Source organism: Elephas maximus, chromosome 4 (genome assembly GCF_024166365.1).
Source record: "Elephas maximus indicus isolate mEleMax1 chromosome 4, mEleMax1 primary haplotype, whole genome shotgun sequence".
NCBI classification, from domain to species: domain Eukaryota; kingdom Metazoa; phylum Chordata; class Mammalia; order Proboscidea; family Elephantidae; genus Elephas; species Elephas maximus.
In genome coordinates, this window is record NC_064822.1 from 29,066,555 (window position 1) to 29,079,266 (window position 12,712).

The following is a 12,712-nucleotide window of genomic DNA, read 5'->3' on the forward strand; positions in this document are numbered from 1 at the left end:
CCTTTCCTTCCTTCCTTCTGAGTGGATTACAGACCTTCTTAAAAGCATATTTATTAAACTCTTGGGACCTATTAGGCTATTATTTTGTCTCCATTCCTGGCTATAGTTGGCAGGTATTTCACTGCACAGGATTGAGCAAAGCTCCTAGTAAACTTGGGGAAGGACCTGAAAGGACAAAGTATAGGGGAAAACAACCTATTAGTGAAACATATTTTGTTGGAATTTTATATATAGGTTCAAGTGTTTCTCCTTTTAAATTCTATCTTGTTACCAAGTTATAAAGCAGCAGCTTCTGATATAGGACCTGTACCCCGAGGAGTAAGCATCCTGGAATAGAGAGGAGTTGGTCCAGATCAGGGGCATTCTCTTCTTCAAGCAAGGTAAGGGGTTTGATAAACTCCTGTCTCTGCCTCAGAAGTGGGATCACTGGCCTAAGGCTCAGGATAGATGGGCAACTTATTCTCAACAACAAATTTCTAGAAGTTTCTAGAAAGGGAAGAGATGCTTGGCCATTAGACAAAGCCTAGAATGTGAGGCTTGTTCCTTTATGAAATTCTTGGGCAAGAACAATTTTCTTCTCATCGTCATAGGGAATCTATTTGTTTTCTAGACAGAAAGGGTCCGAAGCCATGTTCACATCAAGTGGTGCTAAAAAGAAGTTTTTGTATATAATCTGGGAAAAATACTGTAGGAGCAAGCTCTTGAAGATTTCAGTTGGTTGGAGTCTATAGAATATGACGGGGTTTCTATCTGTTGAAGGACAAGGTCCTCTTCCTCTACTTGTACACCTGTAGTCTTTCTGATTAAAGAAGTGGTCCATTCAGAAAGAACGGATACTTCTACATTTGTATCTGAGGTCTGCATATATGAATCTGTAGTCCTACCACTCACAATTGGCATGTGACATTCGTGGCCCCATAAATATTTACGGGGGCTTTTGTTAGCTCACGTCTCACCACCAGGCTTGCAGGGGAAGAAGGATGTTTTAAAAATGTTATTTTGAGTTCTAGGGATCGGATTATCTCTGCATATTCTGGCCACTTTGGATCTTGATGGGGAACAGATAAAAAGAAGGTCTTAAGATGATGTCTTCAAACCAAGGGTGAGGAGCTCATTTCATGGGACGAAAATAAACACTCAAGGAATAGAAGTTAATTATTTGGAAACCCAGTTATAAGAAGTCTAGCAGGAGAGACTTGTGAGTCGGAATGGGCAGGTGATGGACTAAGCAGGTACCCAGGGGATAAATCACCCCTTCCTGCACTGTGGCAATATGGCGTACAGGATAATGTCATCATTCTCACACAGAGATCTCTCCTCCCAAAGCCAAGTTTAATTTTCTTGCTCACCACATTCATGGACCGTGCTTCATTCCTTTTTACTCAGGCTGATTAGATTTTATTTTTATTTTCCCTAATTCAAACGACCAAATAATACTGTTCAGGAAGATGCCTCAAGAATCAGCATCAACCTTCTGTTCACAACAGACCGAATTGGAGAGCAGACTAGAGAAGATCACCCTAATTTAATCTAAGATGAAGCTTGGCTTGTAGCATTTACTGGTAGGTCAGCTAAGGGTCAACAAGGTGAAAATTTCAATGGGAAGAGAATCTTGTTGTTGACCGTAACTGATCTGATCTACCACTTTAAAGAGCTTGTAGTATTCTTTCGTTTGTTTGGAGATACTCACTTTAGAGATGTGATAAGCCATAACATGTACAGAAAGAAGGCATCATGCCTTTTAAGAATTTTGTGGGCCTAGGTTTCAAAATAACTTTGCTAAGTGTTTTATTGTGTTTCCATTAAAAGAAAGAAAATAAAATCTGGCTTAGTTTTTTATATCTGCCCCTGCAGTTTGTATAACCCATATAAAATAAAAATCTATATGTTACAAAATAGGATTTCTTTTTAATATATATATTTTCCTTTTGTAAAATTATATGTATTTAAATACATTTGAAATGTTGCTATAGGTAAATTAGAAATTTTTTTTCTAATACTATGAAAAAGGCAAGAGTTTTTATTTGTCAACATACATTTTATATTTACTTTATCCTTTTCACTGTACCCCAAAGAACCTTTTACGATTCAGGGGGCAATTTGGCACCATTCAATCCTACTACTTTGACATGAAAATAAAGTTTGATTTGCACACTATATTAAAAGGGAAATATTTATAACAATTTGAAGCTTTTCCTAATTGATTAGAACACAGCCTTTTATCACTAATTACTAGAGGGGTATTCTAAACTTAAGAAAGGATTTTTAAAAGGAGCAATGTTTTTTGATTTTTAAACTGTACTCTACTTTGACACCACAATATAGAAATAGATTTACTTTGGAACAAACTACAAATACATTCACACAGTTTGCGACAACTTAATTGTCTACCTTTAGAACTGAAACAGCTTAGTGAGCTTAAGTTATTATAAATCTTGTCCAAGGCGTTCTATTTCTTCAATCAGGAAGTCAATGTCTTGATGAGTTGCTGCGGGGTTTGAGATGACCATGCGGAAGAAGTTGACCTTGTCTCCCAAGGGCTGGTAGCTGACCATTGTGGTCCCGTATTCCATCATTCTGGCTTTAATCACTGGAGCCACCTGTGGGAGAGACCAGATCAACTTGGTGACTATTTCTCCCCAAGATTCTCCCCGTAGTCAAAGGACCCAATATCAAGTACACTTTCAGTTTTTTAACAAAACAATTGGAGCCATATTTGTTTTTCCTTGAGGGAACTGCCTCCACTTCTTGAGGATCTTAAAGATGGTAAGAGGAATAACAAATGGTAGGATATTGGTCTCACACTTATTAGGTGCTTATAACCACATACCTTTACTTTCTAGTCAGTGTTTTGGGAGAATGGGAAGAATCTGATATTGATTACAAAGTTAAATGGTTTAGCGATACGACATTTTGCTAGAGTTTTGTTTTTATATTCAAGAGTTTTAATGACCCAGTAAATGCAAAAACATTGGAAATAAAACAAATTTCAGAGAATTGTTACCAAAAAGTAACAATGAAGTAGGAAGATATATAGACTTTTGGCAACTTTCCTGAGATCTTTAAGATTTCATTCTCCTTTTGTGTTACCCCAGTTTATATTTTGAAAGCTATTCCTTAAAAACGTTAAAGAATCAGCTAGGACAAAAAGCTAAGCCCACAAAGGATCTAACATACAGAAGTGTATCACAGACAGGTTTTCCACATTTATACCAGACTGATGGTTACAGCTTCAATAGTTCTCTCTCTTTTTTTTTTTTTCCTTATTTTGTTAGGTGTCATTGATTTGGTTCCAACGCATAGCAACCCTATGTACCACAGAACGAGGCACTGCCTTGTCCCGCACCATCCTCACAATCGTTGCTATCAGCTTCAATAGTTCTCTCTCTCTTTTTTTTTCTTATTTTGTTAGGTGCCATTGATTTGGTTCCAATGCATAGCAACCCTACGTACAACAGAACGAGACACTGCCTTGTCCCGCACCATCCTCACAATCATTGCTATCTTTGAACCCATTGTTGCAGCCATTGTGTCAGTCCATCTCGTTGAGAGGCTTCCTCTCTTTTGCTGACCCTCTACTTTACCAAGCATGATGTCCTTCTCCAGGGACTGTTCCCTCCTGATAACATGTCTGAAATATATGAGACAAAGTCTTCCCATCCTTGCTTCTAAGGAACATTATGGCTATACTTCTTCCAAGACAGATTTATTCGTTCTTTTGACAGTTCATGGTATATTTAATATTCTTCACCACCATAATTCAAAGGCATCAATTCTTCTTTGGTCTTCCTTATTCATTGTCCAGCTTTTCCATGCATATGAGATGGTTGAAAATATCATGGCTTGGGTCAGGAGCACCTTAGTCCTCAAAGTGACATCTTTGCTTTTTAACACTTTAAAGAAGTTTTTTTTTTTTTTTTGCATAAGATTTGCCCAGTGCAGTATATCGTTTCATTTCTTGACTACTGCTTCCATGGGCGTGAATTGTGGATCCAAGTAAAATAAAATCCTTGACAATTTCAATCTTTTCTTCAATTTATCACGATGTTGCTTACTGGTCCAGTTGTGAGGATTTTTGTTTTTTTTATGTTGAGGTGTAATCTATACTGAAGGCTGTAGTCTTTGATCTTCATCAGTAAATGTTTTAAGTCCTCTTCATTTTCAAATAAGCAAGTTTACAGCTCAAGTTAATTTCTCATTCAAAAATGTATACACATATTGTTTTGTGACATTGGTCGCAATCCCCACAATGTGTCAGCATGCTCCCCTTTTTCACCCTGGGTTCCCTGTGTCCATTCGTCTAGTTCCTGTTCCTTCCTGCCTTCCCATCCTGCTTTTGGACAGGAGCTGCCCATTTGGTCTCGTATATCTGATTGAACTGAGAAGCATGTTGGTTACGTGTATTACTTTTTGTTTTATAGGCTTGTCTAATCTTTGTCTGACAAGTGGGCTTTGGGAATAGTTTCAGTTCTGGGTTAACAGAGTGTCTAGGGGCCATAGTTTTGGGGGTTCCTCCAGCCTCTGTCAGACCATTAAGTCTGGTCTTTTTATGTGAGTTTGAATTCTGTTCTACATTTTTCTCCTGCTCTGTCCAGGACTCTGTTGTGTTCCCTGTCAGGGCAATCACTGGTGGTAGCTGAGTACCATCTAGTTCTTCTGGTGTCAAGCTGGTGTAGGCTCTGGTTCATTTGGTCCGTTAGTCCTTAGGGCTAGTATTTTCCTTTTGTCTTTGGTTTTCTTCATTCTCCCTTGCTCCAAGTGGGCTGGGACCAACAGATGTATCTTAGATGGCTACCCTCAAGCTTTTAAGACCCCAGATGCTACTCACCAAAGTGGGACATAGAGCATTTTCTTTATAAGCTATGTTATGCCAATTGACTTAGATGTCCCCTGAAACTATGGTCCCCACATAACAAAGGTTTTTGAATGGCACAATTCACTCCATAACAGTGCCTGTGGCCCTTTGAGGGCTTCCTGAGGCCTATTGTGACTATAAAAAGTAATACAATAGGAACAGTCATCTAGGAAGAGGCATACATTTAAATTATGGCTAACTGTACATATGATCTTCCCAAACTGTATATATGATTTACCCACAGATATTCAGCATCAGAGATTATAAATCTAGCATTTGATCTTTTAAATTCATTGCTGTGGAAACATAACCAGGAATGGTAGATATCAGAGAAGATTCAGACTTTAGATACATGTCAAAGACTCAGTTCAAAATGGGGACCATGCCTTTTTATCATAGTTTGATTCATTTAAGTTAAGGATAATTAGATCCAAATAGAATATTTCTATGAACATGTGACTTCTGAATCTCAACCTTTAAATAATCATGGGTTTACAATGAGGTTTTCATCTTCTAAGTACAATGCATGCAATCAGCAATGTTCCCCATCAGGTCCAATCACTGGTTAGTTACTAAAGACAAAGGCAACAGGCAGGCTTCACATTCACTTCACCATATACTTCACATTCTGGACCTGGTTTCTTCATGTAAACATGGAGGTAGACGAGATGATGATTTCACTGAGATTTTCTCTTCTAGATTGACTAGTTCTTATGTCCCCTCCTATCCCTTCCTTAGTCTATGGGGAGGTAATGTAAAGAGGAATGTTTCTTTGGGGTTGAGCCTTCTTTCACCCAAGGATTAAGGGTGTATGCAGAGATTCAGGCTCATCCAAGGGAATAAATATAAAAAAGAATTTAAATCTCTCAAATCTGGAATTAAGTCCTGGGAATGTATCTACTAGAATATCCTAGCCTCAAAAACCAAACCAAACCCACTGCCGTCGAGTCGATTCCAACTCACAGTGGCCCTAAAGGACAGAGTAGAACTGCCCCATAGAGTTTCCAAGGAGCATCTGGTAGATTTGAACTGCAGTCCTTTTGGTTAGCAGCCGTAGCTCTTAACCACTACCCCACCAGGGTTTCCATCCTAGCCTCAGGACATGAAATTTATTCCTTTGTGCTGTAATGCAGAGCAAATCAATGTGTTCCTGGGAAGAAAAATTCCAAATTAGAAAAGGAATCTAAATCCCTGTGTCTGCAGAAATTTAAGAAAAAAAAAATCACATAAATATTCTTTAGTTTTATTTGTGTATTAAAATATGCTTGCTCTTTAGACTTGATAAAATAATGACAATACTGCTTAACTCAGCGAATTAAACACTGATTTCATTTTCATGGGCAACCCGAAGAAAAGCACATAGTAATGGCACTAACTATTGAAGGGCAATCACCCCCAATTTTGCAGGTGAATGCAATCAAAGGTCAAAAGATTAACATTAACAGCCATCATCTCAAATACATTTTGGCATAAAGTGATATTGCATCCCCCCAGTTCCTGAAGCTAGTTGGGTTGGCAAAAATTACAGCTGTCTAAATACATACGACACTTGGCTGCTTCCAGAAAATGCTGATGAACTAAAAGTAGCAGGAACATGGAACATCTATTTAATTGCATAATCTCAAATTGCAGGCTAAGAAAGAAAATAAGATTCTGACTATTCTGATGAATATATAGAGTTTTCACTTACTTCTAGACTTTTTTTTTGGTCACATGTTTGTCCCAATTGGGATAGAGGGAGGCAGCCTGTTCCCTAAAGGCCTAATCAATAAGAGCTCCCTGGGGCTATCTTAAGGGTATCTTTTTCTTCCTTGTGCTGTTAGTTTTTTTCAACCTTTAAAAAAACAATAGCCACAAAATTCTTCCATAACTTGAATCTATCCATACTTGTTTCCTCCAAAGAGGGCTCAGACGAAAGCATTATAAGATAACCTTACAAAAAAGGTATCACAAATTGTATGTTCCCACTATGTATTAGAAAAATGTTTTTATATTTAAATCTTGGGAGTCTGAGATAAATTTCTGAGAAAGGGAAAAGCTGGATAACCATAGGTAAGATATTTTAAAATGTTAAAATTTCACTAAATAAACTCCTCCATTACATTTGAAAAACACAGACATTAGAAGAGTCACTTTAAATATGAAGTCAAACTACTTACTACTCTCCCTGTTTACTTTTAAATTCATCGTTGATCTCTTGAATGGTCTTCTTTACTTTCAGTTTCTTCTTGATTATAAAACCGAAAAAACCAAACCAGTTGCCCTGCAGTCATTTCCAACTCACGGTGACCGCATATGTTACAGAGAAAAAGTGCTCCATAGGGTTTTCTTGCCTATAATCTTTACAGAAACAGATTACCAGGCCTTTTTTCTGAAGTGCCTCTGGGTGGGTTCAAACTGCCAGCCTTTAGGTTAGTAATCTAGCACAAACCATCTGCACCACTCAGGGATAACAGACCTTTTTTTTTTTTTTTGGCCAACATTTATCATCTTCAGGTTCCATGGTGGTGCGGTGGTTAAGAGCTTGGCTGATAACCAAAAGGTTGGCAGCTTGAATCCACCAGTCACCCCTTGAAAACCCTATGTGGCAATTCTACTCTGACTTATAGGGTCGCTATGAGTCGGAATCGACTCGAAGGCAATGGTATCATCTTTAACAATATTCATTCCCTCCTGCCTCTTGGGCTTGGCTTCCTGGAATGAACCACTTTTACTAAATTTCAAATATGACCACAACCTGCCCCTTCCCAACACGTATATCCCGTGAAGAACTTTTAGAACACTTTCCAGGCCCATCCAAAACCAAAAGAATTAAATTCTGTGGGTTAAGACCTGGTCACCAGTATTTTATAAAAAGCTCCCACATAAGCCTAATGTGTAGCAAGGGCCAGGAAGCACTAATTAAAACCCAAACCCGTTACTGTCCGGTCAATTCTGACTCACAGAGGCCCTATAGGACAGGGTAGAACTGCCCCATAGGGTTTCAAAGTTGTAAATCTTTATGGAAGCAGCTGCCACATCTTTCTCTCACGGAGTGGCTAGTGGGTTCAAATGCTTAACTACTGCGCCACCAGGGCTCCTTAAACGGTAATTCCAGGCTTAATTTCAAGACCTGAACTAGACGTAAGCTTCCTCTTACACCTGAGGAGTCGGAGCATCAGGAGTCTGACGCTATGTTGCTTATGGGCAGGGGTTAACATTTGTGAGTGTTTCTGAGGGTTTTAAGTCCACATAAAATCCTCCCGCTACAAAAAAAAAAAATTAGGCTGGGTAGTATTGTTCTTCCTTTTATAGAAAGGTCAGCCAGGTAGCCCAAGATCCTTAGCAGTGGGAAAAGGAACCTGAGACTCGCCTTGGAGAGGTGGTGACTGGAGAAGGGATTCCCTCACTTCCTAGGTCTATGGTAAATGGGGGGGGGGAGGGGGGAATGGGAACCAAAGACAAATGAAAACCCTCAGGGTTTCAAATGCACACGACCACCCCTAGCTTCCCAGTCCTGCAGCACTGTGGGAGACGGGCTCCTGCGTTTATCTTCCTTTAAGACTATCTTCTGTGCAGGTTGTTAACCCAAGTTCACCCAAGCGTAAATGACAGAAGCAGGAGTGGATAAGAGAAAAAGCGTGTCTTACTGGCCACAAGGAGTCCCTGGGTGGGCCAAATGGTTAAGCGCTTGGCTATTAACCTAAAGGTTGGCAGTTTGAGTCCACCCAGAGGTGCCTTGGAAGAAGGACTGGCGATCTGCTTCTGAAAGATAACCACCATTGAAAACCCTATGGAGCAAAGTTTCACCCTGACACACTTGGGGTTGTCACAAGTTGGGAGTCAACTCAACAATAACTGGTTTAGTTTGGTTTACTAGCCACAGCATTATTTAAAGCTCAAGGTCTCAGGCTCTGGAGTTAGATTTTCCGTGGAATTTTGGAAAGTTACTTTTTCTTCCTGAGCTTCAATTTCCCCGTTAGCAAAATGGGGAAGCAACAGCACTGCCTACATTAGGGTGCTTTGAAAGGTAAGAGATCTAACACCGAATAGAAGTTGAGCCTAACCCGTTGCTGTTGAGTTGATTCTCATAGTGACCCTATAGGCCAGAGTAGAACTGCCCCATAGGGTTTCCAAAGCTGTAATCTTTTTTTTTCCCCTAGATTTTATTTATCTTATTGTTGAGAATATACACAGCAAAACATATACCAATTCAACAGTTTCTACATGTACAATTTGGTGGCATTGATTACATTCTTTGAGTTGAGTAACCATTCTCACCCTCCTTTTCTGAGTTGTTCCTCCCCCTTTAACATAAACTCACTGCCCCCTAAGAGTTCTATTTAATCTTTTGAGTTGCTGATGTCAGTTTGATCCCATATAGATAGTTCTTAAAAGAGCATAATGGTCAAGGCAGCTTTTCTACAAGTTAAGCTAAACTATTATTTGACTTTAAGATATTTCTGCGGATATTTTTCATTGAAGGTTTAAAGATTATCTTAGGGGTCCGTCCCCCCTCCATGGCTCTGGCAAGTCTAGAATCCATGAGAATTTGATCCAAGACTGTAAATCTTTATGGAAGCAGGCTGTCACATCTTTCTCTGTGGAGCAGCTGATGGGTTCAAATGGATAGATTCAGACTTGTTACTTTCCAAAACTGAGAGGTTCAGACCCTTCAGTTAGCAGCCAAGTGCTTAACCACTGCTCTGCCAGGGCTCCTAGGATATAATAGGCACTCTACAAACAGTGGGAGTTATTAACGCTCCTTGCCCTGTTACCTTCTGGAGTCACCACAGCTCCAAAGACCCCTCAGAGTAGCCTTAACCTTGACATCTCAAGAAGGTCAGCAGCAGCTTTGTTTTCTAACTATTTCTAGCGACAGAAGTTCATTGCTATCTTCTCTGCACTGGTAACGAAGGCCAGCTTTGCTTGGAAGATCCATCCGTTTCGACAACTGGTTTTGCTGCTTTGGGGATGCCAATCAAGGTTATCATTTAATTACTTAATTTAAGACAACACAGAAAGAAAACAGAGAAGCAAATGGAAGCGTTAAAAGTTCTGCTACACTGGTACTGTATATACTGGCTCCGCAGAAGCACACAGAGCAGAGTGTCTAAATTCACATAAAGACAGTATGAACACGAAAGGCCCAATATACATATCAACGTACACACTGAGGGCTCCCATATCACTTACCTTTGAGAGGCGACTCATTCTTTCTTCATTGTCTTCCAGAGTACGCAAGCTCGGAGGTACATACCAGAAGCAGACATTGGTGTGCTGAGGCTACAAAGGAGGAAAGCAAGATTTCACATCCAGCCCAAACGGGCAATTGTGAAAATCCAAGGACACTTCAATTCTCTGTATTTGACAAGTTGAGAATACAATTCCCACCTTTAAATCAGTAATTGCCTTGGGAGAGCCTGAACTGCACATTATAAAAAAAAAAACCCACATTATATGGAGCCCTTATTAAGTCTGACTTTTACTTCAGCTCAGAAAAGATACCCTAGCATCTACTGCTTCCCCTTTGTAGTGGCCTTGCTTACCTGCAAAGCACACCATTTACATTAAAAACATATCAGTGATAAACACTGGAATTGGCTAAACTCTTTTGGGATTGTAGACATCGGAATACACACCTTTCCATCAAACACCATTTCATATCCTTCTCGGTTTTTTATGATATTGTATAAATACTCCGCCAGCTCCAAACACTTGTCAATCTGTGCTTCAAACCCAGTAGTTCCCTGAGTAAGAGAAGAACAAAGTTCGTTAGACAGGCCGAGTCCTCATAGGCCCACGAGGTTCGGGCAAAGTGATCCCTGTGGAGAATCAGGGTCATTCTGCCACTTCCATCTCTGCTCTCTCCTCACACCAGGGTGGGTTTTCAGAGGCTTTTCTGGCTGTTCTTTCCCTAATGCTCTCCCCCTCAGGGGCTTTTGTCCTCTTCCACTGCATTACTGCTCTCCTGGGTGGGCCCCTTTTCTTCCTCCGCCTCCATTCCCGAAGTCATTATTTTGATCACTCACGGGGAAAATCTGCCTCTGCATTTCGCTGGAGTAGTCTTGAGGTCACTGACAACAGGAGGCTGAGCTAGCCTCTTCCTGCAGAGAAGCAGCAGCAACACAGGCCCTCCCTCGCCCCCCAGGATACCCATTTAGTCCCCCTCATCCTGTAAATGGTCCATTCTCAGACCTCCCTCTTTGTTCACCAAAGTACCTCCCTTAGAACAAATATAGTAGGGGCTCAATGAATATTTGTTGAACAAATGAATGACTGAATCTTAGGGTGCACACAGATGCTTTTGTTGGGTTCGCCTGCCACTCTGCAAAGCTCATTAGATTTCTCCCTTGGGGATAAAGGTTTCCTGTGTCTGTAATGGCAAACATTATCGCAGAGGACTTTTAGTTGCCAGCTCTGGGAGCCTGGATCTGGACTTATGAACAACAACAGCACAGCCTCGGATTGGAGTTGTTTAACGGAAGTCAGTGCACACTAGGGAATTACTCCGCAAAATGACTTTCCTCCTACATCCTTCAGCGGTTATTGACTGCTAATGAAAAGCTTACAGAAACAGCTAATGTCCATCTCAAGAGCACTTTTAACTGGGCTACCAGTGACTAATCCAACATGGAAACCCGAAGGAGCCATTCTCATGGAGATAAAACGGGCCTGTCGTCTGTGTTCACAAGGTCTCATCATCTCAGGGAAAAGTGGGATGAACCTAGCGCAGTGACTTCGAACACCTGTAACATACTTAACAACAGACTACTTCTAAGAAAGCTAATAAAATCCGTTGCTGTTGAGTTGATTCTGACTCATAGCGACCCTAGAGGACAGAGAACTGCCCCACAGAGTTTCCAAGGAGTGCCTGGCGGATTCGAACTGCCTACATTTTGGTTAGCAGCTGTAGCACTTAACCAACCACTATGCACCAGGGTTTCCAAGAAATCTAATGGGATTAGAAATTAATTTTCTCTGGAGATTTCTGCCATAGCCCATCGTCGCAAAGGAGGCCAACTGGTTCCTGATGACTCCAAGAATGCGCTTGGGCTGATGCCTGAATGCTCAGACCAGCACCTGTGCCATGTGCTCCATGATTCCGTGAGTACCAAGGAAATTAGGATGGGTTTGGGCTGACCTTGGGTTGGACCCTAGGTAGGAGGGAGGGAAGCTAACTGTTCTTCAAACTGAATCCTTTGGACCAGTCTAAAGTTGGCTTTAAACTTTCATGTACCGGATCCAGAATACGGTCAGAGCCAATATGACTGCTGCATTGCAAAGGCAGTGGGATTACCACAGCCCAGAGTAGGAGTCCTTTCACCTTCACTAGTCTAGGACTGTACTCTGGGGATGACCAAAAGCAGTCTGACTGCCTTTTTAGCTGGATGTTAAAGAGGTACATAGGAGTCCCTGAGTGGTGCAAATGGTTAACATACCAGCTACTAACTGAAAGGTAGGAGGTTTGAGTCCCCCCAGAGGTGCCTTGGAAGAAAGGCCTGGTGATCTACTTCAGAAAAACCAGCCATTGAAAACCCTATGGAGCACAGTTCTGCTCTGACACACATGGGGTCACCATGAGTTGGAGTTGACTCAACAGCAACTTTTTTTTTTTTTAAAGAGGTACCTGGGGAGCGACATAGGAAACTCTAGTGTGTCCTTAGCAGCTCAGGGCACCTGGTTTTCATGTTGTATATTTATGGGAATAGATCCATGTTTCATTTTCAAAGTTTTGAAGACGTTTAGGGGATCCTTCAAAATTCATCCCTTCATCAAACACTTCTTGAGGAGCTATTTTCTGCCACCAAGCTCTAATGTGAGAATGACAAAGGTATATCGTGAACTTTGTCAAACATTATGTCACCGCGACCTGAA

The 12,712-nt window shown here is 40.8% G+C and overlaps 1 protein-coding gene across 1 annotated transcript in view; it reads right to left on the minus strand.

The window, feature by feature from the left end:
* Positions 1-2,426: 2,426 nt before the first annotated feature.
* GAD2 (glutamate decarboxylase 2) overlaps positions 2,427-12,712 on the minus strand; it is an 82,811-nt gene continuing 72,525 nt past the window's right edge. Inside the window, exons 14-16 of the mRNA XM_049885221.1 lie at positions 10,477-10,584; positions 10,031-10,120; positions 2,427-2,600 (exon numbers count right to left, since the gene is read on the minus strand). Coding sequence (XP_049741178.1) covers positions 2,427-2,600; positions 10,031-10,120; positions 10,477-10,584 — 372 coding nt within the window. The remainder of the gene's footprint in view (positions 2,601-10,030; positions 10,121-10,476; positions 10,585-12,712) is intronic.